Source organism: Pelodiscus sinensis, chromosome 9, assembly GCF_049634645.1.
Source record: "Pelodiscus sinensis isolate JC-2024 chromosome 9, ASM4963464v1, whole genome shotgun sequence".
NCBI classification, from domain to species: domain Eukaryota; kingdom Metazoa; phylum Chordata; order Testudines; family Trionychidae; genus Pelodiscus; species Pelodiscus sinensis.
The window spans coordinates 2063874-2090315 of NC_134719.1; the positions used below are offsets into that span (position 1 = coordinate 2063874).

The 26442-nt window shown below is 47.0% G+C and overlaps 1 protein-coding gene across 1 annotated transcript; it reads right to left on the reverse strand.

Moving 5' to 3' along the window:
* Positions 1 to 250: 250 nt before the first annotated feature.
* LOC102455463 (riboflavin-binding protein) lies at positions 251 to 25824 on the reverse strand. The gene is made up of 7 exons (XM_006117326.3): positions 25670 to 25824; positions 23474 to 23633; positions 22552 to 22651; positions 21216 to 21344; positions 9521 to 9632; positions 2183 to 2409; positions 251 to 674 (listed from the first exon to the last, which is right to left on the reverse strand). The coding sequence occupies exons 2-7, from the start codon at positions 23613 to 23615 to the stop codon at positions 656 to 658; spliced, it is 729 nt and encodes a 242-aa protein (XP_006117388.1). The 5' UTR covers positions 23616 to 23633; positions 25670 to 25824; the 3' UTR covers positions 251 to 655.
* Positions 25825 to 26442: the final 618 nt, after the last annotated feature.

Sequence of the window (26442 nt, forward strand, 5' to 3'; positions counted from 1 at the left end):
CAGCAATTGTGGGAAAGAACATTTGGCAGGGGAGAGCTGCAATCCAAATTCACTCCCTCGCTACTGAAACATGCTGGCGAACCCATTTGGTCCAAAATGCAGACTTGGTAAAAAAAGGCTTCAAAATAATCGACTGCTGGGAGGAATGACTTCCTAATTCAAGAAACAAGCAAGGTGGTGGGAAGCAGAAAGTGACCCACTTAGCTGCACGACGCCCGGAAAGTAACAAACAGTCAGAGGATAAGCAAGCTGGATTTTAAAAATGCTTCATTTTATTGCTAATAGGACCCCTGGCATTTTAAAAGCTATGGCCCAGATCTTCACCGGCTGTAGACCAGCAAACCTCTGATTCATACCAGCCACGAATCTGGCCCACCGAAGCCAAATCTTTCTTTGATTTACACTGGTGACATCCCTGCGATAGGTGACTTAGAACGACAGACAGCTCCATACCACTTTATTGGCATCAAAGGGTAATCCAGGGTAGAATTTGCTCCATCATTATCGGGATCACGTCCCCTTGCAATTAGTGCAGATTTTGGTTGAGCTTTGGCAATAGCGGCAGCGGTGCAGAATGGAAGCAGAACATTCTCTGTGACATCCTCGGGCATCATTCTGCTGATGGTCATGGAGGACTGGAACCGGGTCCCTTCTGTCACAGAATTTCAAACACCCTGTGGGGATTCATAAAGCTCAAGTTCATCCTTGCTAGTCACACCGCAAGATTTTTTTTCTTAATACTGACATTGTTTAAAGAAAAAGCTCACTAATACTGAACACAGAATCCTAGAACTCTAGAACTGGCAGGGTCCAACACAGTAGCCACTAGTGGCTGTTTGGCTGGTCGAGTGTGGCTAGTTGGTTCACAAAATTGTTTATGTTTTCAGAATAATGTGGTTAGATCACTACAGCAGTAGCTACTACAGTGGCTACTGCTTCAGAACTGGTTGGACACCACGGCTCTAGACCACCCCAGAGGGCACATTTAGACTTGCTTTCACTTTTAAAAGAAGCTATGCAAATTCGCCACGAATGTGCATATCTTTTTCTGATCACTTTTTCGAAAGAGGTTCTTTCAAAAAAGTAGTCTAGACGAGGTTCTTTCAAGAAAAAACCCTTTTTTCAAAAGAACCGTGTAAACCTCATTTTTTTAGGAAAAACGGTTCTTTCGAAAAAGGTTTTTTCTCGAAAGAACCGTACCTAGACTACTTTCTTTTTCAAAAGAACCTCTTTCAAAAAAGCGATCAGAAGAAGATATGCAAATTCACGCCAAATTTGCATAGCTTCTTTCAAAAGTGAAAGCAAGTCTAGACGTGCCCTGACAGGTGTCTGTCTAGCCTGCTCTTAAATAACTCCAGTGATGAGATTCCACAACCTCCCTAGGCAATTTATTCTAATGTTTAATCACCCTGACAGGCAGGAAGTTTTCCCTAATGTCTAACCTATTCCTCCCTTGCTGCAATTTAAACCCATTGCTTCTTGTCCGATCACCAGAGGCCAAGGAGAACAATTTTCCCTCCTCCCTCCTCGTAACACCCTTTTAGGTACTTGACGAGTACCTGGGCTTGTCGAGGATTTGAACTCAGGACCTCTCACACACAAAGCAAGAATCAGATTGAGACAAGCAGCATGTTTTGTTACTTGTCTAATCATCTCTATATGCAGTTTAGTACAATATAATTTAGTCCCCCCATGTGCGTGTCTGTATATAATAAACTCTCATTTTGCACCAACATCTTGTTGAGAAATTACGTTTTCATTTATCAATAGTCAGTCCCCATTGGCCTTCCCCTGAATGTAAAACTCCAGCTTGGTCCAGGCAGGGTTCAGCACGTTTGTAATCCCGGAGCTGCTGTTACATATTAAAAATTTCTTCTCCACTGATATACATGAAGGGCATGATTTTCCAGAGGGCCCGACTCCTCCCAACGCCACTGGAAATTAGTGGCAGCTGCTGGACCTTTGAAAAAAATCAAGCTATTGGCAAGCTGCGCGGTGGTTTCGCAATGCAGACAAAATTCAGATAAGGATTCGGGTGAGCAACTGCCATTTGAGTTAATTTCTTGTGACCGAAGCCAGTGATCTCCCAAATTTAAAACCACTGGGCAGCCTGACATGACATGATGAACCCCACTGCCCCCAGCATCAGAACTTCCTGTAACATCCCTCCGCCAGTACTCACTCCACCCCTTCCTCTTCCTTCCGGAGCTCAATCTTGCGCAGTTTGCGTCGGCAGGCCCGCTCCTCGCTGCTGCTCACGCTGGAGCTCTCCTCCGAGCTTTCGGAAGTTAAGTACCTGATGGCCACCGCATCCGTCTCGTTCATTTGCAAGCAGAGGCAGGAGGAGTCGCTCACCTTGAACGAGTCCCCCCACATGCTCTGGCACAAGTCAGTCCCATTCGCATACACCTAGTTGTCAAACAAAACGGATTAAATTAAAAAAAAAAAAAAAAAGCTTCACCGATTAGAAACACCTGGTGCTAATTCACTGTTGTCCTCAGACATTTCTACCAATGTAAAGGGGATCTAAAGCATAACCAGATCAGATTGGCAGCGTTGTAGACCCCCGTAGCACTGTGGCAAATCACTGTGCAAGGTGCCAGGCAAAGGTGCATTTTCCAATGTTTCCCTTGCTTCCAAAGTTGTTTTCATATGCTGGTGCAACAGATGAAAGCCACCACGAGTGTGAGATCAACTTGACTCCACACGGCATGCAACATGGCAGGACAGCCTGACATGTATTTGTTTGAGTGACCTTTGTATCAGACAGCGTTCTCTTTGTCGGCAGAACAGAGCAGTGGAGCAATTTGCAGCTCTCTGGCATTCCACCGTGGTCAATGTACGTACGTCGTGGCCACTCAGGTCTTCACACACAGAGAATACCTACAGGCGGAGCTCGGAATGCCCGTCCCCTGCTTGTCGGGAGGCCAAGTGAAGGCAAAGAGCCAACTCATAACCCGTCCTCCCTCAAAGTGAGCCCCCCCGCAAGGGAACATGCCGAGCTCTGGGAAATTTCAGCTGCCCGTGCCACTTTTAAGTGAACCTTTCCTATATCTTGGTTTGGACCAAAATCCTATTGGGAAGCACTATCTACATAAGAGCGGCCAGACTGGGTCAGACCAAAGGTCCATCCAGCCCAGCAACCTGTCTGCCCACAGTGGCCAATGCCAGGTGCCCCAGAGGGAGGGAATCGAACAGGTAATTATCAAGCCTCTCTCTCCTGCCATCCATCTCCACCCTCTGTCAAACAGAGGCTGGGGACACCATTCCTTAGAGATCTATAGTGACCTTTCTGACCACATTGCAAATAAACGTCTTGGGAGCTGTGTTTATGTCATGCTGACCTGCTGCTGCCCTCCGAGCCTGGATTGAAATAAAGATTCTTATCTTATTGGTTGGAGGAGCTAAGAACAGGTACCCATTAGGTCAGCGGAGTTGGCAGGTCATGTACTTTAGCAAAGCCAGAAAGGGGCCATCTCTGTTTTCTCTCTCTGCACTTTGTCCTGCACATATTTACTGTTGCTTTGCAATATCTTCTGTTCAAATGATTGCAAGAGAGACTTTGATACCCTGCAAAAGAAAGCTGACGAAGGGCTTGGCATATGCATGAAAGCGGGTGAAGCAGGCTTGGGAGTAAGAGGAGGGAAGTTTTGGTTGGTGACTGAAACGGGACTGGGTTGGGTTCTCGTTCTGACTGTATCACCGACTCCTGCAACTGTGGTGTAGTCACTAAGGGTGTGTCTAGACGACATCCCTCTTTCGACGGAGGGATGTAAATGAGACACTTCGAAATTGCAAATGAAGCCGGGATTTGAATTTCCCACCCTTCATTTGCGTAATCACATCATGGCGCTCTTTCTAAAAAGTGCTCTTTCGAAAGTGAAACCGCCATCTAGGCGCAGTTCTTTCGAAAATAGAAGCCTCTTTCGAAAGGCTTTACAGGATCTTTCAAAAAAGGCTTCTATTTTTGAAAGAACTGCGTCTAGACTGCGGTTTCACTTTCGAAAGAGCGCCATGACGCAATTATGCAAATGAAGCGCGGGAAATTCAAATCCCGGCTTCATTTGCAATTTCGAAGTGTCTCATTTACATCCCTCTGTCGAAAGAGGGATGTAGTCTAGACGTACCCTAAGCCTGCCTGCACATCCCTTTGTTAGTGTAAAACATCTCACAGGGGTGCTGTCACTCACTCAGTGCTTGTAAAACGTTTTACGACTCCTGACGTTCATTGCTATCGATAGCCAAAATATTATTATTAGTGCTTAGGTGCAATGGGAAACCGAGACGACAATGACCTATTCAATGGCCTGTTGTGATGCAGACGCCCAGCGCACTGTAATTGGTAATGGAAGTCACAAGTGTGCACTGAAGGTAGCAGAGTCCTTGCCCCTAAACATCTGTTCCAATAAATATGCTGAGTTTGGCAATTTGATCCCAGGAGTGTTGCAAATTCTGCCGCGTGCGGCAGCTTTCTGAGTTACCATTGTCCTATGTGCGTGTCCCTACCATAAAGAGGGTCATTTCTCAGGGCTCTTCAGGTGAAGGGTGCTAGAACTCCAAAATATTTACGATTGTTATTTTTAGGCTACACCTGCAGGCCCAGTTATGGGGGAGTAGGGGGTGGGAACATGACATCAATTAGTTGCATCTTCCCCCAGTCACTGGAGTGGACTCTCTCCTAAAGAAGCTGGCTCTTTCTTTGCTCCCATAGAGGGCTTCGTTCACAGGAGATCTGTGGTATGCAGGACAGACTCGACTCATTCATAATGGTCTCTTCTGACCTGGCCATCTGTGAATAACACAGCCTGCTTTCCAAATAGCCCTCCGAAACTCTGCACTGCAATGCTGCAACGGGGCAGCCGGGAGCTGGCTTTCTGCAAGGGGCAGTCACTGGAGGTGCCATGCCTGTGGAGTGCAAAGGTAGGCAGGAGGCCCTGTGACTATCTTCTCTATTTCTGTCCCTTTCGGTGGCTTACGGCTTATTCCTGGGTGTTTCCTTGCTTCCTGCTGGTCAATTTGGGAGCAAGTAAAATCTGTAAATATGCATTTCTGCATGCCGGGGGTGGGCAATCATTTTTGCAAGGGGCCCCACTTCACAAATTTTGATTCGTGGTCCTGGGCTGGCTCTGCCCCAGGAAGGGGCGGGCCCAGTGCGGAAGGGGCGGGGCCTTAGGCAGAAAGGGGAGGTTGCCTTTAGGTGCTGTGCACCCCTGGTGGCAGGAGGGAACCGCCCACTGCTTTGAACAGCGAATGACCTGGCGCACTTCCCTGGCCCTGGGTCTCAACTGGCCTGGGGCTGAGGGTGCGGCAGGGTGGGATGCAGGCCGGATCAAATGGCTTGGCAGGCTGTATCCAGCCCACGGGCCGTATCTTGCCCACCCCTGCTGTATTCCCTTGTGAAAGGGACATTGCTAGATTGGACCCTGTGCCCAACAGACCATGGCTTGCTCATTCACGCTTGCCTACTGATGCAATTCAGATCTTGCTGCTGTTGCTGTGGGATATGCAGTACACTGTAGTGCACAAGCGCTGACAGAGCCTACCAGTCCTCACCCTGACCTAGGCTTTTAACCTCTCCATGCCTGGGGCTATATTCTACTTGTGGTCTTTGCTCTAAGCTCCTTTTGGTGAGTGTTGGGCATGCGGAACAGTGACAGAACATGGCTCATACATTTCCAGATAGCCTGTGTAAAACCGGCAGGGCTCCACTCTGCATTTTTGATCTGCAGCGTGAGTTCTAAATACTCCTTCCCGCTATTCCTATGCCAAATGCCTGGCTGCTGATTGCTTCCCCATATGGATTAAGGGCACTGGAGGAAATAAAGCATCTGTCTGCACTGCCATGGGGAACTCTGCCTTGTGGAGATCAGCACTTCACTCGCTCCACGCGCAAACCAAATCTGACTTTTTCAGCGTTTCATTTTAACCCGGGAAGCATGTTCTTTAAAATGGGCTGCACACGGCTTTGAGGGGTGCTGGCTGTCCCCATGTAAACAGACCAAATACCAAGAGTTTGAACGATTTACTGTGTTAACGTGCTCAGGAACAGGAGGAAGAGAGAGAGAGAGATGACATGATAATTCTATCGGGCAGAGGCTGTTATTAAACATAACGGGCCTTGCACCTTGTAAATACAAGCGTAAAGCATAACTGTTGTGATGGTGTAGCATGATACACCCATTTTCTACCACTGTTGATGAGCACAGCAGGTCTAGGCCATCGAGAATTAGATCCCTGAACTTTTGAACTTAGTGTATTTTTATATGACAGTTTAAATTTCCACTCCTCGGCTCCTCCCATGTTTGTCGAACATAGAAAAAGTCTCTTCAAATCTATCAGTTAATTAGATGATTCACTTTGTTCTTTAACCAAAAGCCGGAATAACCATTATCATGCGTCTTTCTTGCCATTTCATTAAAATTGTAATAAATTGTGCACATGCATGTGCATGCACACACACACACACACACACACACACACACACACACACACACACACACACACACACACAGAGATTGGGCTAAAGCAACCTTAAATCTCCTAGCTAAGAGGGGCTACAGTGGGGGTACTGCTGCAGCTGGACCAGAATGGGTCACGGTTTCATTTAAACTTGAATGGGAAGTTATCTGAGCAAGGTGTCTGGCAGAGAAAGGGAAAAGAACCGAACTGCATGTTTTGAGAGACATTTTAAATCAGATGGAGAACTGGTCTGGATAAAATAATCAACCTGACTCTTCCCCTATGACTTAGTCCCAAACTTGTCCATTAAAAAACACAGACTGCGCTAATTAGCCACCCAATTCTCCTCCATTGCCTGCATTCATCTAGGGCTGAATTGCTGAAGTACCAAAAACTGTTCCTGGAGCAGCCCAATGAGAGAGCCTCTTCTCCTGAGATTTCCAGTCCAATTCTGAGCAGCCCGTGAGTACGGACCAGTCAGAAAAGCTCCCAGTCCACACCTGCACTTTAGCATGCTGATCACAATGGAAATGAACTCTGGAATCTTTTGAGCTTCACTTGTCATCTAGGTCGCATTTGCCTGAACATCCATGTTTGCGTGTGTTTTATCAGTAAGCCAGTGTTTTCCGGCGGTACAGGCATATACACTGTATCAGTAAGCTAGTCATGGCCAGAACGGTGTACCAGAAAGATACAGCTGTAATCCTGCTGGAGAGGAGGGGCAGGCTGGGGGCGGAGCTGGGGGGGGAGTCTTCTGCTCCTTTTCCCGCTGGGAGAGGCAGCTGGGAAAGGAGCAGAAGGCTGGCAGCTCCCCTGGCACTCAGCTGTACATACGCCCCCAGATTCGCCTCCCTACCTCCGTCCTTCTGCCATTGCTGGATACACAGGCGGAGGAGACACAGCTCCGAGAAGGACGGGGGCAGGGCTACGGGCTCTCTTTTCCCTGCTGTGGTTCCCGGGAGAGCCCTGCTCCAAAGTGTCCAGCCCAGCAGGAGCACAGAGGATGCTCCCCGCCAAGCTACCCAGGAAGGACCATGGGGAAGGGATGGGGAACACGGGGCCTGGGCTGGGGGTAGGACAGTGAGGAGTAGGGATGTCACAGTATAACCGTTTCAATGGTTAACTGATAAGCATGGGCTTACTGGGTACCATTAAGTCTTACAGGCAGGCTCCTGGCCCCTCTCCTAGGGAGCCGGCTGCCACCCCACACTGCTCGCTCTGTATCAGAGGCAGCAGTTGGCACTGTGGGAGTGGGGCCAGCCGCATCCGGTCCCGGGAGCCGGCTGCGCTGCGGGCTCTGCAGTATAAGCTTTATGCCATAGAGCCCGCAGCATGTAACGGAGGGGGAGTTACATGGGGGGTCCCGTGGCGAGGTCACTTGCTCCCCTTAGCTGGTGCCCCCCCATACCAGTAAGAAATGGATTTAACTTGCCCCTCGTGTTTGATATCCCCAAAGCTGCTCCATCAGCTGGGACAGATGGCACTTGAATCTGTTAAGCTGGAGTCCCCGTATATTGGAGAGAGAAGGCAGGGGAGGTCAGACGAGCTCTCCAACAGAAGCTGGTTCAATAAAAAATATTTACGTCTCACCTGCCTTGTCTCGAGAATATTCTTGCAGCTTTTAGCATCAAACGAAATGATTCCTGCCATGGAAATGAAAGAGGAGCAGCAGAGAGCTTCCTTTGGAGAAGCCTCTTCCTGACTCTCTTTCGAATCATCACGAGCCATATTTGGGGATAACCCGGCCAGCAAGGGGGGGCAGCTGTGCGTTCGACTTACAAATTGCAATGTCGGGTCTGAGCTGATAAGGCGTCTGGATTTGCTGCCTGGTCCTCCCTGCAGGTGGGTTATATTTTCTTTAAAAAAGTGAATTTAGGGCCAGTGAAAGGGGAGAAAAGATTTCTGCTGATCGCCAGAACAGGGACAGAAAATGAGCAGGAACCAGATTTAATTCTCAGAAGGGAGCTTAGAGCCAATTTTCTGGGGGTGCTATTCCAGGGGTGGGCAATTAGCGGCTGAGTGTGGTTCACCAGGGTTAGCTCCTGGTGGGCCGTTAGATGCTTTATTTACCTGTGCACTCACAGGTACGACTGTTCGCAGCTCCCATTGGCTACGAATCGCTGTTACCAGCCAATGGGAGCTGCGGGAAGCGGTACAGACTGGGACACTGCTTCCTGCAGCTCCCATTGGCTGGACGAGGGGCTGCTTAACCTCTTCACTTTTTAAACCCAAATTAACATCCCCAACACAAGACAAATCAAACTCCTAAAAGGGGCACAGTAGTTTGGAAAGGGTGAGAGTCACTGATCTAGACCAGTACCCCTTTTTAAAAAATAAATAAATTGTAAGTACCCCCAGTACCTACAGTTTTCAGTGACACAAAACTTTTTTCTACCATTGCAACACATTTGTTTAAGCAACTTAATCATAGCTGGGTGGGCAATGGCATTTTTGGATGTAAAATGTACAAAAATAATAAAACGCCATAAAACGTAAAACAAAAATTCAGTTTTCTCCAAATTTCAGTTGTGTTGACGTAACCCTCAGACTTCTCTTAAGTACCGCTGAGGGGACTTGTACCACTGGTTGAGAAACACTGATCTAGACAATTATCAGAGGGGTAGCCGTGTTAGTCTGAATCTGCAAAAGCGGTGAGGAGTCCTGTGGCACCTTAGAGCCTAACTGAAGTGTAGGAGCATAAGCTTTCGTGGGCAAAGACCCACTTCGTCAGATGCATGCATCTGACGAAGTGGGTCTTTGCCCACGAAAGCTTATGCTCCTACACTTCAGTTAGTCTATAAGGTGCCTCTGATCTAGACAATGCGATGGTTAGAACATCAGTGGCACCATAACCTAGTCTCCTCCTTGCAATTCTACCTCACCCATGGTGAGAAATTACAAAAAAGAAGAAGTCTGGTAGAGACAAAAGCTGGAATGGTTGAAGTCCAAGCCAATTTACCTGTTGAACTTTGTTCCCCCACGACTTTTACGATGGTTAATCCCACAGGAAGTAGCGCTCCCTGTCTCCTAATTCTCATATTTATAGTAGGATCTCTCTCACCTTATCGTAGGAGATGCATTCGTTCTTACAGTGGTTCTCTCCATTTTCATCCCATTCCCAATCTGTCAGCCAGTTGTGGACACAGGTGAGGTCGCTTTTACATGCCTCATACCTGCAGGAAGGTTAGCAGGGAACAGAAAGTAACATTAGTTTCCTCCTGGTTATTCAGAGAGGTCTCTGGATTACATGGAGGTCTCACAAAGAAGGACGCATGGATTCTGTGCTGACATAGCTCCTTTCATCCAGTGATCACAAAGACACACATCTTTTATCTCCTTTTTACAGTAGGGAAACTGAGGCATAGACCACTGATCCAGACTTTCTACTCTCTTACACCCAGCATCTGCAAGGACCCAACCTTGGACAGCAGCAGCCAGGACAGCTCCAATGGTGGGCAGGCACCCCAAGGACAAACTACCATCAGAGAGAAGAGGGGGGAAAAAGACGCTAATCATGCCAGCTTGAAGGGCGCTGTAAAAAGTCTGGAGAGTTTCAGACTGCCAGGTGCTGGGACCAGACAAGGGGGATGGATCACTCCACAACGGCTCTGTTCTGTTTATTTCCTCTGAAGCTGCTGGTGCCAGCCACTGAGAGAAGAAGGGATACTGGGCTAGAGGGAGCATTGGTCTCACCTAGCGTGGCCATTCTTAACTTCTATAGAAAAGGGGGGGGGGAACCATTCACAAGCAGCTCAATAAGATCCTATCAAAACAGTTCATGAGCCACAGGGTTCACTATTTCTAGGAGACAGAAGAGAGGTATGTTATGGTTTGATAGGAACGTTTTAAATGACAATTAAATAAAAAAGCAAGTAAATTATTTGTAAAGATCAAGTATTGTAAACTGTTAGCTCATATGAGGAAACAGTAATTCCTTCCTCTCCTATTGCTTGGTCTATTCACCTAGGCTATGTCTAGACTGCCCCTTCTTGCGGGAGAAAACGTGCAAATGAGGCGAAGTGTGGAATATCGCCGTGCATCATTTGAATAATTAATGAGGCTACGTTTTTGCGCAAGAGGCTTTTGCGCAAGAGCCATTCTTCCTGAAAAAAAGAGGAAGAACGGCTCTTGTGCAAGAGGTGGTTTTTTTGCGTAAAGCCTCTTGCGCAAAAACAGAGCCTTATTAAGCATGCAAATGAGGCGTGGCGATATTTCACGCTTCACCTCATTTGCATTTTTTTTTGCGCAAGAGAGGGCAGTCTAAACATAGCCCAAGGGTACGTCTACACTGCCACACTATTTTGAAATAACTAGTGCTATTCTGAAATAACTTTTAGTCGGCGTCTACACAGCAGGCAGTTATTTTGAAATAGTGTCAAAATACTGTCAAGCTGGAGAACTTCTTACTCCGACTCCTGTAACCCTCATTGTACGAGGAGTAAGGGAAGTCGGAGGAAGAGTGCTCTGTTTCGAAATAAGTGCTGTGTAAATGCTCCCTATTTCGAAATATGCTATGCAATTGACATAGCTCAATTTGCGTAGCTTATCTGGAGTTAAGCCCTGCAGTGTAGATTGGGCCTTATCTCCCTTACGTCCCAGATCTTGCAAACACCCACCACATAGGGTTGCGAGCTCCGACAGACGCTATTCTGGGAGACTTTCCCCAACATGATATAACGTCATTTTCTTAACATACCCTATTCAAATCTCCCAGGTTGCTTTCGATAGTCACTGGGAGATAGATACACATTCTGGGAGACTTCAGGCCAATCCTGAAGTGTTGGTAACCCTTACACCAGTGTACCTGTGTGTGTGCGAGGCCTGGTCTGCACAACATACTTAGATCAACTTAAACTCTGCAAATGTTCACAGACGTCACTTGCCCACTACACGGAATTAATAGCTCCACCTCCGCAAGAGGCGTAGCGCTTAGGTCGATGTATTAGATCAATGCAACAGCAATGCAGACACTGTTGTTTATGACATCGTGAAGACCAGGACTTTAACAAGGTTCAAAAAAGAACTAGATACATTCATGGAGGTTAGGTCCATCAATGGCTATGGGCCAGGATGGGTAGGAACGGTGTCCCTACCCCAGGGGTGGGCAAAAGGGCCTCCCCAGGCTGAATCCGGCCCAGCAAGCGGGTGGATCCGGCCCGCGAAGGCCCTACTGCTCCTCTGCCCCCAGGACAATTAAGGCCTGCGGGCAGGGGAGCATGCCAAGCCTCTTCCAGGGCATGGATGCCTAGTGGGAAGGGGGGGCAAAGAGGCTCCCCCACCCCCAGACCAATCATAGTCTGGGGGTGGGGTAGCCCCGCCCCTTCCCATTTAGGCCCCACCCCTTCCTGTTTACTTTCTGGGGTGCCCACCAGGGCAAAAATTATTGCCCACCCCGCCCTAGCCTCTGTTTGTCAGAGGCTGGGAATGGGTGACCGGGGAGGGATCACTTGTGGATTTCCTGTTCTGTTCACTCCCTCTGGGCTCCTGGAATTGATCACTGTCAGCAGACAGGACACCGGGCTAGATGGGCTTTTGGTCTGACCCAGTCTGGCCATTCTGATGTACGTTGACTGTGGCTGCCTCTCAGAAGCCATCCCACAAGGACAGTTAAAACGGTGCCAGTGAGGTCACAAGGAGCATAGTGTGGACACGCAGAAGCAATTTAATTTCTCTGGTGGCGATACTCAGATGTAATTTAGGTTGATTTAAATTTGTAGGGTATAATTGCCCTGAGTAGTGTCAAAGATTTCATGGAATTACTCATATGGCTACCACCAAGAGTTCAAAAAAACAAAACTGAGATTGGCTTAAAATCATGCCCAGTTTTTAAACGAAGTCTTTTTTTTTAAATTTGCTTTCTGTTTTTGAACCTTCAAGGTACGCTCAGGTTCTGTTTTCAAGCTTTTCTTTGCAACCATGAAACTTATTTTTTTTTTAAATGAAAGCTGAGAGTCTCACGTAGTCACATGTTCCAGAAGCTGGGGCAAGACTGAAAATCAAATTGCAAAAGTTGGCATTGGTATACACACAAAGTTAAGCCCTAGACCGAAAGGTCTTTAGGGCAAGGACTGTAGCTACTAATCATAGAATACTAGGACTGGAAGGGACCTCGAGAGGTCATGAATTTGTACAGCACCTCTCACAATGAGGCTGCAACCCTCACTAGGATTTTCGGAGCTGGAGTATTATAAATAATGAGAACAACAACATATGCACATCCAAATGCAGCCCTTAGTCTTTGAAAGCTTAGGAGTGACCAAAGCTACTTTTTACTTGTTTTCTATGCTATGTATATGCCACAAGCTGAAATACTTTTGTCTCACGTTTTCACATTCGGGTAGTTTTTCACAGGCAGGCTTTTGTAATGCAGGAACCATAGAGCATTTCTGGAGCGGACTTTTAATACCAGGAATGCTGCTCAATTGTGATACAATGACATGTTACACTTGAAATTATATGAGTTCAGCTTTTCCAGGGTCACCTTCTTGAACTCGCAGCAGAACAATTTAAGAAACATGTTGTCCAAAGTCCTGCGTTACTTCATTATATCACAAGATTCTCTCTCTCCATTTTGAAAAGGGACTCAACTCTCTTTCCATCACACCCCCTTGTGGGTATAAGAGCAAGAACAGATGGAGAATAGACAAGATCCAGACTGATCAATAACTGGTTGTGAGACTGGGATATTCCCCAGCAATGTCCCCCCTAATTTTTTCCATCCATGCGCAGAACAAATTTTGTTATATGCACCAAGGTATGTGCAGATGTGCACCACCAACGGAAACATATGCTGCCGGCTGTGGGAGGCGGTGGGTGCTCTACTAATCAGCTGGGAGGCATGTGAATCTCTTCTGGGTGGCCGCCTACGTGCTCAGCTTACAGGGAACACTGGTCCCCAGCCTGCCCCCATGTGAGTCTGGTACTGTTGGGAGAACAGGTCAAAGACCAGCCAGATCTTATGATCCAGCCTTAATATGCCACTGACAGGCAGGCGTGGTCACAGTACCATTGTGCTGCTGCGTCTGGCTCTGGCTCCGGTATCGGCATTTAGGCTCCCATTCAGCACATGCTTAAATACTTCCCGCTCCCATAAAGCACTTACAAACCTGTGCTGAACAGGGGGCTAGATGCTGCATGTTTAGTTTCCCCAGGAACCTGAATTGATCACTGTTTGTATTTAGCATGTATAATAGGCCTCAACTGGAGCACTGTGTCCAGTTCTGGGCATCGCATTTCAAGAAGGATGTGGAGAAATTGGAGAGGGTCCAGAGAAGAGCAACAAGAATGATGAAAGGTCTAGAGAACATGAGCTATGAGGGAAGACTGAAAGAACTAGGTTTGTTTAGTTTAAAAAAGAGAAGACTGAGGGGGGACATGAGAGCCATTTTCAGGTATCTCAAAGGGTGTCATAAGGAGGAGGGAGAAAACTTGTTCTCCTTGGCCTCTGAGGATAGAACAAGAAGCAATGGGCTTAAACTGCAGCAAGGGAGGTTTAGGTTGGACATTAGGGAAAAGTTCCTAACAGTCAGGGTTGTTAAACACTGGAATAAATTGCCCAGGGAGGTTGTGGAATCCCCATATCTGGAGATATTTAAGAGCAGGTTAGATAAATGTCTATCAGGGATGGTCTAGACAGTATTTGGTCCTGCCATGAGGGCAGGGGACTGGACTCGATGACCTCTCTAGGTCCCTTCCAGTCCTAGTATTCTATGATTCTAGTAACGTGCAGGGTCCTCCAATCCAGATCATTGCCCCATTGTGCTGAGTGCAAAACAAATGTGGAGGAGGAATGATGCAAGATCATGACATGCAGGATTTCCTGCTGCCCCGAAACCCATGCGTGGCTCCTGGAGACATTAAAAACAGCCTGTGAAAAACACAGAAGCAACCTTGAAAGCCCCTCACAGCAGCCTGCAGACACCCTCAGGTGATGGCCACACTCCAGCTCAAGTCAAAGTCAATTATGTTGCTCAGGGGTGTGAATTAGCCACCCGAGGAGTGACATAATTTGTGCCAATTTAAGACCTGGCATGGAAAATACAGCCACTGCTCATGGGGGCCACAAGAAATCTGATGAGGTTCAGCAAGGACAAGTGTAGAGTCCTGCACTTGGGACGGAAGAATCCCAAGCATAGTTACAGGCTGGGGACCAACCAGTTAAGTAGTAGTTCTGCAGAAAAGGACCTGGGGTTTACAGTGGATGAGAAGCTGGATATGAGTCAACAATGTGCCCTTGTAGCCAAGAAGGCTAATGGCATATTAGGTTGCATTAAGAGGAGCATTCCCAGCAGATCCAGAGATGTCATTATTCCCCTTTCTTCGGCTCTGGTGAGGCCACTTCTGGAGTAGTGTGTCCAGTTCTGGACCCCCCACTACAAAAAGGATGTGGACGCATTGGAGAGGGTCCAGTGGAGGGCAACCAAAATGATTAGGGGGCTGGAGCATATGACTTATGAGGAGAGGCTGAGGGACTTGGTCTGTTTAGTCTGCAAAAGTGAAGAGTGAGGGGGGATTTGAGAGCAGCCTTCAACTTCCTGAAGGGAGGTTCCAAAGAGGATGGAGAGAGGCTGTTCACGGTAGTGACAGATGGCAGAACAAGGAGCAATGGGCTCAAGTTGTGGTGGGAGAGGTCCAGGTTGGATATTAGGAAAAACTATTTCACTAGGAGGGTGGTGAAGCACTGGGATGGGTTCCCTAGGGAAGTAGTGGAATCTCCATCCCTAGAGGTGTTTAAGTCTCGGCTTGTCAAAGCCCTGGCCGGGTTGATTTAGTTGGGATTGGTCCTGCCTAGAGCAGGGGGCTGGACTTGATGACTCCTGAGGTCTCTTCCAATTCTATGGTTCTATGAATAGGTAAACTGACGGAACAGTTCTCTCCCGTTGGCTTAGCAGTGGTCCCCAATCATTTAAGGTTGCCGGGCACCGGGGGCGTGGCCGTTCGAGACCCCCCCAAGGGCCATGCATCCAGGGCCGGCGCCCCCCCCAAGGGCCACGCGCCAGGGGCCGGCGTCCCCCACAAGGGCCACGCGCCCAGGGCCGGCGCCCCCCAGAAGCGCCATGCGCCCGGGGCCGGTGCCACCCCCCCAAGCGCCGTGCGCCCCCCCCTCCAAGCGCCGCACGCCCGGGGCCGGCGCTCCCCCCATGCGCCGTGTGCCCAAAGCACGGGCAGCCAATCCGTGGCGCTCCTGGGGCCGGCGCTCACCGTGCGCCTCGTGCCCGGGGCCAGGCCAGCCCCGAGCACTTGGCGGGCGCACAGAAATGCCCCCGCGGGCGACATGTCGCCCGCGGGCACCGTGTTGGGGACCACTGGCTTAGAGCAACGACATTGGAGAGCTTATAGCCGCACAGAGGCATCAGGGCAACCACACTGCTGTGAACTCTCTAATGCAGCCTTAGCCTAAGAAAGCTCTGCTTTTATTGCCCTGCTACATATTTGCACTTGGAAGCGAATTCTCCTTTGATTGTTCAAAGTTATTTTTCAGAGTGAATGTCTCCCCCTCAGCCAGGCAGGAGCCCATGTGGCAGAGGGGTCGGAAAGGAAGCTGCCCTCGGGGCTCTTCACAGCTCATAGGGACTCTGAAAGAGAGCAATGTTTCATGCTGGTGGAGCAGGAAATCCTCAGATAATAGGAAGAAAGGGGAAGGCCCCAGGCCAGGCAGATGAATTTCTTCCAAATGAAGTCACTGCTCTCTCCGAAGCGGAGGCACATTTCTGGCCACAAAGGCAGCATGCAGCCGGCACAGTCATAGCCACGGGAGAAAGTAGGTCAATTCTCCCGCAGCGCTGAGGCATGCTAAAGGGTCTCCCATGTGTGCAAAGGCGACTTTGGAATATCCGGGAGAGGGGCAATTTTGTTCAAAGTACATTTCTAACCTAGAGAAAATGGGAATGACCCTGAAAGGTGCAAGATACCCAGCCATGCATATAACATACTGTGTCATTTGCATAGCACTGTATCCATGCAAGAGGTATAGGATACAGGTGGAGTAACAACTGAGTAGGATGCATAGGAAACGGGACAGAAAGTCAGACTGCAAAGAGGTAAGGGAGAGCCCTCGCCTGGAACAACTCACAGACGTAATCAGCGGTGGCCCGTCAATACAGGCGAACTAGGCGGTCGCCTAGGGTGCCAAGATAAACGGCTGTTGAGGGCTTTGGAGGCAGGGGCGCCGATCGTGTGTTTCACCTAGAGTGCCAGTTGCCGGCAGCTCATCCAGGGCCGCTCCTGGACATAATACATACACTCCCAGACCAAAGCGGCCTTTTTTTCAAGGTACAAAACATGATTTACCAGGGGGTTCTGTTTATATTCCGCTAAACCACACAAGGAAAACTGGAGTGCTTTGTAACGTCATCACAGGCTTCATTCTCATTTACACAAAAGCTGCCTTCCATCACCAGGCAGCAGACCAGGGGCCTTAAAACAGGCATAAATAACATGTGTGACGTGTCTTTTCTTCCACCATTATGCTCTCCTTTAGTTTTACATAACAGACGGATCATGATTCTTTGTGGGACTGATTGGATTGTATCAGGTTTATTCTAGTTTTCAGTGGCACATCATATTGTCTATTATGAGCCTGGTCCAAAGTCTAGTGATATCCAAGAGAAAGACTCCAAAGCCCAGACCCTCAAGTGTATGGTACCTAAGGTCTATTTCAAGTAGATTTAGGTGCCTGGGCCAAATTGATCACAATGGGCTTTGGATCAGGCCCTGAAATAGATTGGGTTGGGCAACAGAGTAGAAGTTATCTCCTATTGATCGGATCACTCTTCTTGGGCTATATCTACACTGCCGGCTTTTACTGGCAGAGAGTATGCAAATTAAGTGCTGATCAGCATTTTGTCAGCCTTCATTTGCATAATCTATTCGAGCCGTTTTTGCACAAGGGGTTTTTGTGCAAAAACAAGCCGTGTGGACGTTTCCTTTTTGCGCAAGATCCTTATGCCTTTCCTTGTGCCTCTTTTGCACAAAAAGGAAACCTCCACACTGTTTGTTTTTGTGCAAAAATGGCTCGAATAGATTATGCAAATGAAGCGCGACAAAATGCTAATCCACGCTTCATTTGCATACTGTCTGCTGGCAAAAGCCGGCAGTGTAGACAAAGCCTTGGAGTCCTTTCCATGGTATTCTTGTCTACTGCTGCATCACATTTAAGCTCCTTGCCAGCCCTTATCAAAAGCTACGTAACTCTCCCTCATCCCTACCGTTCCTATTGCACGACGCTTCCTTGCTCCGGGACTGATCCTGCCCGCGGCTGCTCATTCATCAGCTCTTTGTGTAACACCCTCCCCCCCCCGGCTCTTTTCTGCGCTGCGTCTTCTGCAGACTCGTCACCCTCCTCTGCTCCTCCCACGAGACCCTGCTCTCTCCTCACGCCAGTGCCTCCTGCGGCCCCACTTTTGCCATTCCGCCATTGTGAACCACGGTGAGGTGCGCAGAGCATACCAACGGGAGAGAAAAGCGATGCTCTTTCCTCTCCCCCCTAAGCCTTGTCCGCGTAGCCAGCTGGCTGTCCTTGGGGTTGGGGCAAGGTTGTTCTCTCTTACCAGCCTGCAAAGAGCCAGGCATGTACTGGGCATCGCCATCAATAATAAGGCAGCGATTCCTATAAATACCGGATATGAGAGAGGGCCCCCCTGGCCCGCTGACAGGACTTCCAGGCCCCTGGACACCACAACAGTGGGGCCCCTCACTCTCTCCCTTGGAAGGAGCTGGAGCCACCCACCTCCCCACCCAGAGAAACCCCAAGCACCACCCTTCAATAAGAGAGCCCTCAGCTCGGTCACTGCCCCATACCCTACCTGCCTGGTGGTTCCCCTTCACCCTCCTTCCCCTCTCTGCCCCCCCCGACTCCCTCAGCCCAGCTCTGCCCCCAAAGTGGTCCTGTGCCCCCCCCTCCCCAAGCTCCTTTCTCTCATCCATCCTTGTCTACCCTGGCCTGTACCTCTCTGCTCTTTAGCCTTCTCAGCCTGGTTCCCCTCCCTGCAGTCCCTACCGGCTCCCTCCTCTTCCCCACCTGGCTCTCCCCCGCCGTTCCCAGCCCAGCTCTCCCCTCCCCACTCACTCTGCCGCCCTTCCCCCAGCCCTGCCACTCTACGGACCTGCGGGAGGGTTCCAAGCGGCAGGGGGCTCCGGCCCCCCTCCCACCTTGCGGCTCCTAGGATCTGGGCTCCGGGCTCTCAGGCAGCTGTTGCTATGCTGCTACAGCAATGCTATTTGAAAGGACCAGGTCAGGGATGCCGCAGCCACGCAGCAGCCCTGGGCCCCCTTAATTCCAGTGGGCCCCCGTGCAATTGCCTCTTTTGCCCCCTTTCTTGGTGGGTCGGGGCCCAACCTGGCGTCTATTATTCAAACACCTTCACCTTTTGGCGGTGGTCGGTTAGGAGTTGAATGCAGAGATCTGAGCCTCTCCAGTCAAGTTAAAGGTCTCGGTCCCTATCTCTCAGATTCAAAAACCTGGAGCCAGCCTATCCAAAAGAGATGGTGGAAAGCTCCAGGATTAAACCATGGGCTGCTCCTCTGGCAAAATGGAATTTTCTACCACAGGCTAAAAGTTGTCAGTGGGACACAGGAGGGAACTTTATCTTTCTTTGACCTGCCTTCTCCAGCTCAGACATGGAGCAGAGAGGACATTTAAAAACCACCTCATCCCGTGTGCCAACAGCTACGTGGATGAAACAGAGCAATCACTGCTCTCGAATCAACTCGCCCAGGAAAACAATAAGCTTGAAAACACCACATCAAGCCCGGGTGGACACTTTGAACAAAGCGATCAGCCTGTACCTGACCTATCGGTCCCCATTCTCAAAGGAAACCTGCCCAACACCCCCAAAAGACAAGCCTGGGAGTTTAAGTTCTTGACTTTTCTAGACACTATAAATCATGGACTGAACAGAGATCGAGGGGGAGCTGGAACAATTTTTATAATGGGGGTCCCAAGAGCTATTGAACCAAACTGTAAAGCTTGTTTATAATAAAATCCGCTTCAGTCCGGGGGGTTGGCAGCTCCCCCACCATTTCGAGTTCCAACATCTATGATAAGATACTGGATTTATGGCTTATTACAACAATCAATAATCTACTAAACCTACCCCCAGCTCTCCCCACCCCCATCTTGCCTACTATGACTGGACACTTCATCTTGCATGCTCCCTTGAAAGGTGTTAACTAGGCTAAATAATCTGTCCCATCTAGAGTTCAGCTGTGATATTCCGAGTACATCTCCCAGACTTGAGGAGCTTGAAAGTTCGTCTCTTTCACCAACAGTATCTTTCACCAACAGTTTCCAATAATTATAATAGATACGGTCTGTCCCAGTGCGTCTCTCATCAATGCGAATGGAAGACAGGGCTCTCGGTCCTCAGACTGATCTGAGCAACTCAGCCATTATTTGAATGACACTTCAGATCATTTTGCTAGTGAAGCCAAATTTCTCTAATTACAATGCACAAGCCTAAAACTTAATAGCAAAGAAAACAGATCCAATGAATTTTTCAAGCTCGTTATTCTAACATAGCTGTTTCAAGCACCAAGGTTTCATGATTAAGGATTTACATTTCACAACTATCTATACCTATACATAGATGCTGAAGCTGGATCACTGGTGTCGAAGCAAAGACTTCACTCAGTTTACGCGGCTAAACAGACAGTTTTATTGGCCAATAAAGCAAAGTGAGCTAAACGTGGTCCCAGCAAAGCCGGGCCCAGTGAAGCTACCTAATACAATCAATCCTAGTATCTTTATACCCTTGACCAGACAGCCTGACGTCAGGGCATCCAATTACAAAAGTCATCTATTAAGCTAGGAAAAATAAAGCCTTGTCAATAAGATGGCGGACAGGTACGAGGGAGTACCTCTCCTATCTAAACCAGCCCATTTAACACATTCCAATAGCACATCTGTCTTGGCCTGGAACATGGGGTAATAAAAAGTTCACTCTAGTCTACGTGCAAAGGCAAAAAGCTGAAATGGTTTCTGTTATACAAGATGGCTTCTAGCTAAACATAAAATGGTATCTACACTGGGAAAAAAAATCAGGATTCTTAGTTCTCTAGGGGGATACAAAATGTCTAGATTTAATGGTTTGCAAGAAGCTATTGGGCTGAAAACTCTCCCACCTTGCATCTCACAAAGTCATTTTTACTGGCTGTTTTTATTTGAGTTGTATTTGGGGGAAGAAACATTTAAATATTTTTGGGTCATTATCATTTTTATTAATTTGTGGCTATTTGAAAACTGTTCTGAAATATGGAGTACTAAAACCAGCTACCATAGAGATGGATTCGTAGAGAGAAAGTACTTGAAGAGGCAAAAGGTTAAAAATAAATTAATTGTATTACATAAATGAATTTACGTTAGTTTATCCCATGATCTCTTAATAGATACACAAAGAAAATAATTTTATGGAGATCACAGGCACAAATTTAGAGAACTTATGTGATTATGCTGCTTACATATTTGTATTCCAAACCCATTGTACAAACTGGCTTTATACTAAACTTGATGTCACTGTGTATGGGCCATGCTGATTATGTTATTATTGACAGGGTAATAACATCAAAGGGGAGTAATGAGAGGTGTAGGGGGAAAAAAAAGAGAAGTTGATCAAAAGCAGGGAGATAAATGATGTAGAGTGATATCAAATTTTGTTGCCATTTATTTGGGAAGGTCATTATTTGCTCATTTGTGCCTGCCTCTTAAAGGTATCTCAAATATAATTATAAATATGAACAATGTAAAGTATTAAACCTACCAGTCATCACAGAAGTTTTGGCACAAAGGAACTAACTTAATACCAGAAGTGTAGTTGGGATTGATCCAGTGAGCGGCATGTGGGGAGCACCGGTAAAAGCACTCGATTTTCTTCATGTACTCTTCGCACCTACATTGAGTGAGAAAAACAACAATTACATCTGCCTCTCACCATCCAAGATTATAGTCCACAATTCCCCACAGATTTTACAGGACACATCCCTATATGGAGCAGTTTAAATCCATCCTCTCGCCTTATTTCTGTATAGATTCGAAACTCTTCCTTCGACGTTGGTCAAAAATTCTGCCTGTGTAATTACTGGAACTGGACAAATCATTCAAAAAAGTTTACCAATATTCACTGATTTTTTCAATGAATGATTGGTCACATTTTGGGCTCTTGTACTTGCTTTCTGTGAACAGCTGAGCCACTGAATTTTTGCTGGCAAGAAATGGCCAAGTTCAAGGCAATAATAAAATGTAGCATCAAACCACAACATAAAGCTTTGTTTCTGTGTTACAGTCTTGTGATTTCACCAGTATATAGATGTTCCCACAGTCCCGCTGAAGTTACTGAAAAACCACCTATTATAGTTGTGCTCCTGGGAGACACAGGCATTAGCTACTCATTTGCAAATTCATTTTTACTTAAATGTTTTGCACTTTCATTCTTTTATTTGCGTCGCCGTTTCACAACTCAAAATGTAGCGAAGAACTACAAGCCACAATTAAGAACATATTCTGTATACCGTAGTTACACAACTCGCAAGACTACAAGAATTTTTCTCGTTATTTGCAAGTTTCCTTTCTGGCGTCCCTTTTACATTTTTTTAAAGTCTTTTAATCTAATTTATCTGTTTGGTTTTTTAAAAATGGTTACATTTTAGATTAAATGGTAAATCTCATCTGTTTTGCACTGCTGCAGCAGTACACAGCAGGCACGGTTGTAAATGGATCTTAACCAGCCAGTTAAACCAGGTTTATTACTGGTTTGCATTGCCAGATTGTACACCAGAGAGAGCATGCCCGGGAATCTGGTTCTATTTTTGTTAAAGCAGGTCTTAAGAGACTCATCACTCCCTTTGTGAAATGGCAGCAGCTCTTCTGCATATATGCAGTGTGTGTAAGGCTCCATTGGGTTTTGTATGAGGAGAGAAGCAACAGAGAGGATCTGAGAAGAAGGGGCCAAAATGGGGGAAGTCGCACAAGGCAGCATATCCAGGAAAATCTATGGCATTTCCATCAGAAATCCCAGGGGAAGTTAATGTTGGCAGTTTCAGCAATGTACGGGATAGTCCTATTGCATCAGGACACACACAATATCAAACCTGACTTACGATTTACTGAGTTCCCCGCATCTGTCCCAGGAGCTGTGGCTCACTTTAATGACTGGGGAATGAGCCAGTTGCTCGGTGAAATTTGCATAGCAACAAGAAGCTGTTGGAAATCAAACAAAAGACACTACAGTCAGGGTTTACTTTCACACTCAAAATCGGGAAAACTCAACATTGAGAATGAATCTCATTTTGGCGCACACTCCAAAATGGTAACAACGAGGGCGGAAGACTCTCTTGGGTCTGATTTTGGAAATGATAATGTGGCCGCTGATTAAGTGGGACTGAACTTGTATCAACAGTGTTTTGTGAGAATGTGCTTCAGTCAGTGTCAGGTAGCTAAGTGGTGTTTAACCAGCTGTCATGTGCTGGGAGAGTGAAATTTCTGACCTCCAGCCTTTGAATACAAAAGTTACCTAATAAAGAAGAAAAAAGGAGGACATGCAGTGAATATCGGCTTTATTCTTATATCCGGCACAGCATTTTAATGTTCTACATTTTCTGATGGGCCTTTACTTTTAATCAGATCAGAAAGTTAATTAGGACAATAATTCGTGCACTGGTAAATCACAATCAAGATGATTATGTTGTGCTTATTCACATCAGACCCAAACCGTCCCTGTGGTAAGCTTAACTAAAAGGAGTTACAACAGAATGAGATCTGGAACATAAATTTTTGAAGTTTAGTTCTTGAAGCCAGTAAGAGTCTTGCAACCAGACTCAAGAGAGCAGTCTCTGGCCCTACATTTGGCACTGGATGTAGTGAGGAACAAGCCAATAAAAGTTGCTTTTCAAACAAAACTCCTACTGTAAATACTGCACAATGTTAAAGTCATTCAAAGTGTGCTAGGGACTGCGAGCGGACGCAAAGGTCAGCTTTTCAGCTCATCTGGACATTCCCTGCCAAAGATTCAACAGCTCTTACATTCAGAGTACAGCGTGCATTCGTGCATGTCCGGCTCAGGGCTTGGTCTAGGCTTGTGAGTCTCTCCCTCCAGACATCTATCCCTTTTGCAGGTAGATGTTGCTAAGAGAGCAAGAAACAGGACTGCAACAGACTTGAACATCTTCTTTCTGCACTTGCCCTGGAAGGGAAGAAGACAGTTTGGCTAGATCCTTCCCCTCCAGGGACAATCTGGTATGAAATTTCTGCTCAGTTATAACACTCAAAGGAAGGACTGGTTAGAAAAGGAGAAAAACAGAAAAGCACGAAGCAAAGATGAACAGACAAGTATTTATATATCTATTTGCCCCCTTTCTCTTTCGCAATATCTTCATCTGATTAACAGCCAAGATTTAAGGCAAGAGGGACAAACAAACAAAAGGAAGTTTTTCTTTGCTCAGTGCATAGTCAGCCTGTGGAACTCCTTGCCAGAGGATGTGGTGAAGGCTAGCACTTTAACAGGGTTCAAAAAAGAGCTAGATAGATTCATGGAGGTTAGGTCCATCAATGGTTATTAGCCAGGATGGGTAGGAATGGTGTCCCTAGCCTCTGTTTGTCTGGAAATGGGTGACAGGGGAGGGATCACATGAGGATTACCTGTTGTGGTCCCTCCCTCTAGGGCATCTGGTATTGGCTACTGTCGGCAGACAGGATACTGGGCTAGATGAACCGTTGGTCTGACCCAGTCTGGCCGTTCTGATGTTCTTATGACAAATGACCAAATGATCAAGAACTGAACCTTAAGACAGTTTTAGATTCCTAGGAACAGACACACCATCATATTACATCAGGCTAGAGGCCTGCCTGGCACCATAGCTTATTTAGGACAGTGGCTGGCACTAGCTGCTTTAGAGGGAGGTAGAATAATACTAATAATGCCTATTTCTTATGCAGCACTTTTCATCGCTAGATCTCAAAGCACTTCATCCTCACAAGACCACTGGGAGACAGGGAAGCATTTTACAGTTGGGAACAGCAGCACACAGAGACAAAGTGACTTACTCAAAGTCCACCGTCTCTATACACTCATTATTGTGTATAACTCTATCCCGTCCCCTCTTACTGGTCTCCTCATACTGAATAGTCCTAATCTTTTCAGTCTACTTTCACAAGGAAGTTTTTTCAGACCAGTCATTCTTGCTGCTCGTTTCTAACTCCTGGATATTTCTGCTCTGCCCTTTTCAGACAGAGTGGGTAGGACGGAGAGCGATATTTCAGGAAAGGCCAGAACACTGATTTATATAATAGAATCATAATACGTACAGTATTGTTTTTCTTCTAGTCCTTGTGCATCCCAACATTTTGGTTTGCTTTTCTGACCTCTGGTGCACCCGGAGCCTAGATTCTCACTGAACAACCCACATGACGACTACGGGCGACGTTTTTCAATGACTGGGACCCTAATTCTCTAATTTCCTAAGTCATTTTTTAAAGTGCTACTTACTACCTAAGTTCCTCCGGCTTGCTTAGTATTTCACCCCAGGTCTTTTTCTTGAGTTTTACAGCTAATTTACAACCCCCAAAAGTATACCAACTAGGCAAAATAAAAAAAAACATGGACAGCAAAATAGCTAATTAAAAAAAAAGGAATACATCATTTTAGGTCTCCTAGAAATCCATTGTTGTAAATTTATTATGGTGCAACTCCAATGACTTCACCGGCTTTACAGCTTGGATAAATCATTCCCAGGTTTCTGTTGCGCCCTGTACAAAGTATGCTTTTCATACAGTTACAGGGGAATGCGTACCAATGAACATTAAGACAATGAACCCGGACCGCAGCTGGTGTAAACTGGTGTTGCCTCCTGGACTTTAGTAGGGCTTTGCTGATTTACAAAAGTGGAGGATTTGGCCCTGATATTTTCTGCATCTTCTACAGATGATGAGTCCAGAAATAAAAGATACAGATAGCTGCCTGAGCACAAAATTTCCCCAAAATGCATTTCAGTGAACTATTCATGTAAATCTAGAAGCTTCTACATACACCACATCGTCATTATTTGTGCATATTATGAAACATAACTTGCAATCCTTCGGGAAAACTCCCCATGCACTTCATTGGAGAGTTTTGCCTGAGTAAGGACTGCAGGATCAGCCCCTATACTACCTCCCAGCATGAAGAAAACAAAACAAGAGGAAAAGAAAGCGGTCTCTGCAATTCGACTGCTGTTTGCTCACCTCCTCTGCTGTCTCTCTGATTGTCGCCTCCTCCCAAAAGTGGAAAATACGCACACTCTCTCTCTCTTTATATCATCTGGTATCAGTGCCCCAGGGTTTGTTTGCCCTGGGAGAGCTCCTTGACCCTTTGGAAAGCTCACAGGTTTATCTCAGGGGCACACACAATAGTTACACAAACTGACCTGCACATAATACTCAGTTATTGTTTGCAGATCACTAACGGTGATCAAGAAAATACCGGTATGATAGAAAAAAGCAAGCAAAAAACCCAGGACAAAAAGCAACTCTCCTCCCCACTAAAATTCACCCACAGTTCTAGAAGGGACAGAAACTTTTCTTGCCTGATAGTATGAACCAATATTTGACTAATGGGGACTTGGAAAAAATATCGTCTGTGAGCCGGTTATTCCCGGTCTACCTTCTGCAGGGTTTCTTGCATCTTCCTTCGAAGCATCTGATGCTAGCTATTGCTGGGCCAGGACTACGCTACTGGGGAAAGTCGCCCTAAGATTCGCATCTCCAGCTGTGAGAATAGCGTAGCTGGAGTCAACATACCCAGCGCAGGGACCACACACCAGTGAAAAGTAAAAAACACTCCCCCCCCCAAAAAAAACCCACCCCATGCACCTCCCTCACCCAACAAGCAAAGCAAAGCAAAGCAATAAAATACCAACCAAAACCAAATCAAACCAAAATAAAAGAAAATAAAACAACCCCCGCCCCCCAAATGCCAAACAACTTGCTGACCTGGCTATGGGGCTGTCGTCTCTAAC

What these genes read in the sequence shown, in the direction of transcription:
- LOC102455463 (XM_006117326.3), bottom strand. Translation starts at nt 23,615, where the DNA reads ATGTTCAAGTCTGTTGCAGTCCTGTTTCTTGCTCTCTTAGCAACATCT. An exon ending in ATGCACGCTGTACTCTGAAT is followed by an intron (nt 22,652 to 23,473) that starts GTAAGAGCTGTT and finishes GATTTCCAACAG; the next exon opens with CTTCTTGTTGCTATGCAAAT. An exon ending in CAAAACTTCTGTGATGACTG is followed by an intron (nt 9,633 to 21,215) that starts GTAGGTTTAATA and finishes ACCTTCCTGCAG; the next exon opens with GTATGAGGCATGTAAAAGCG.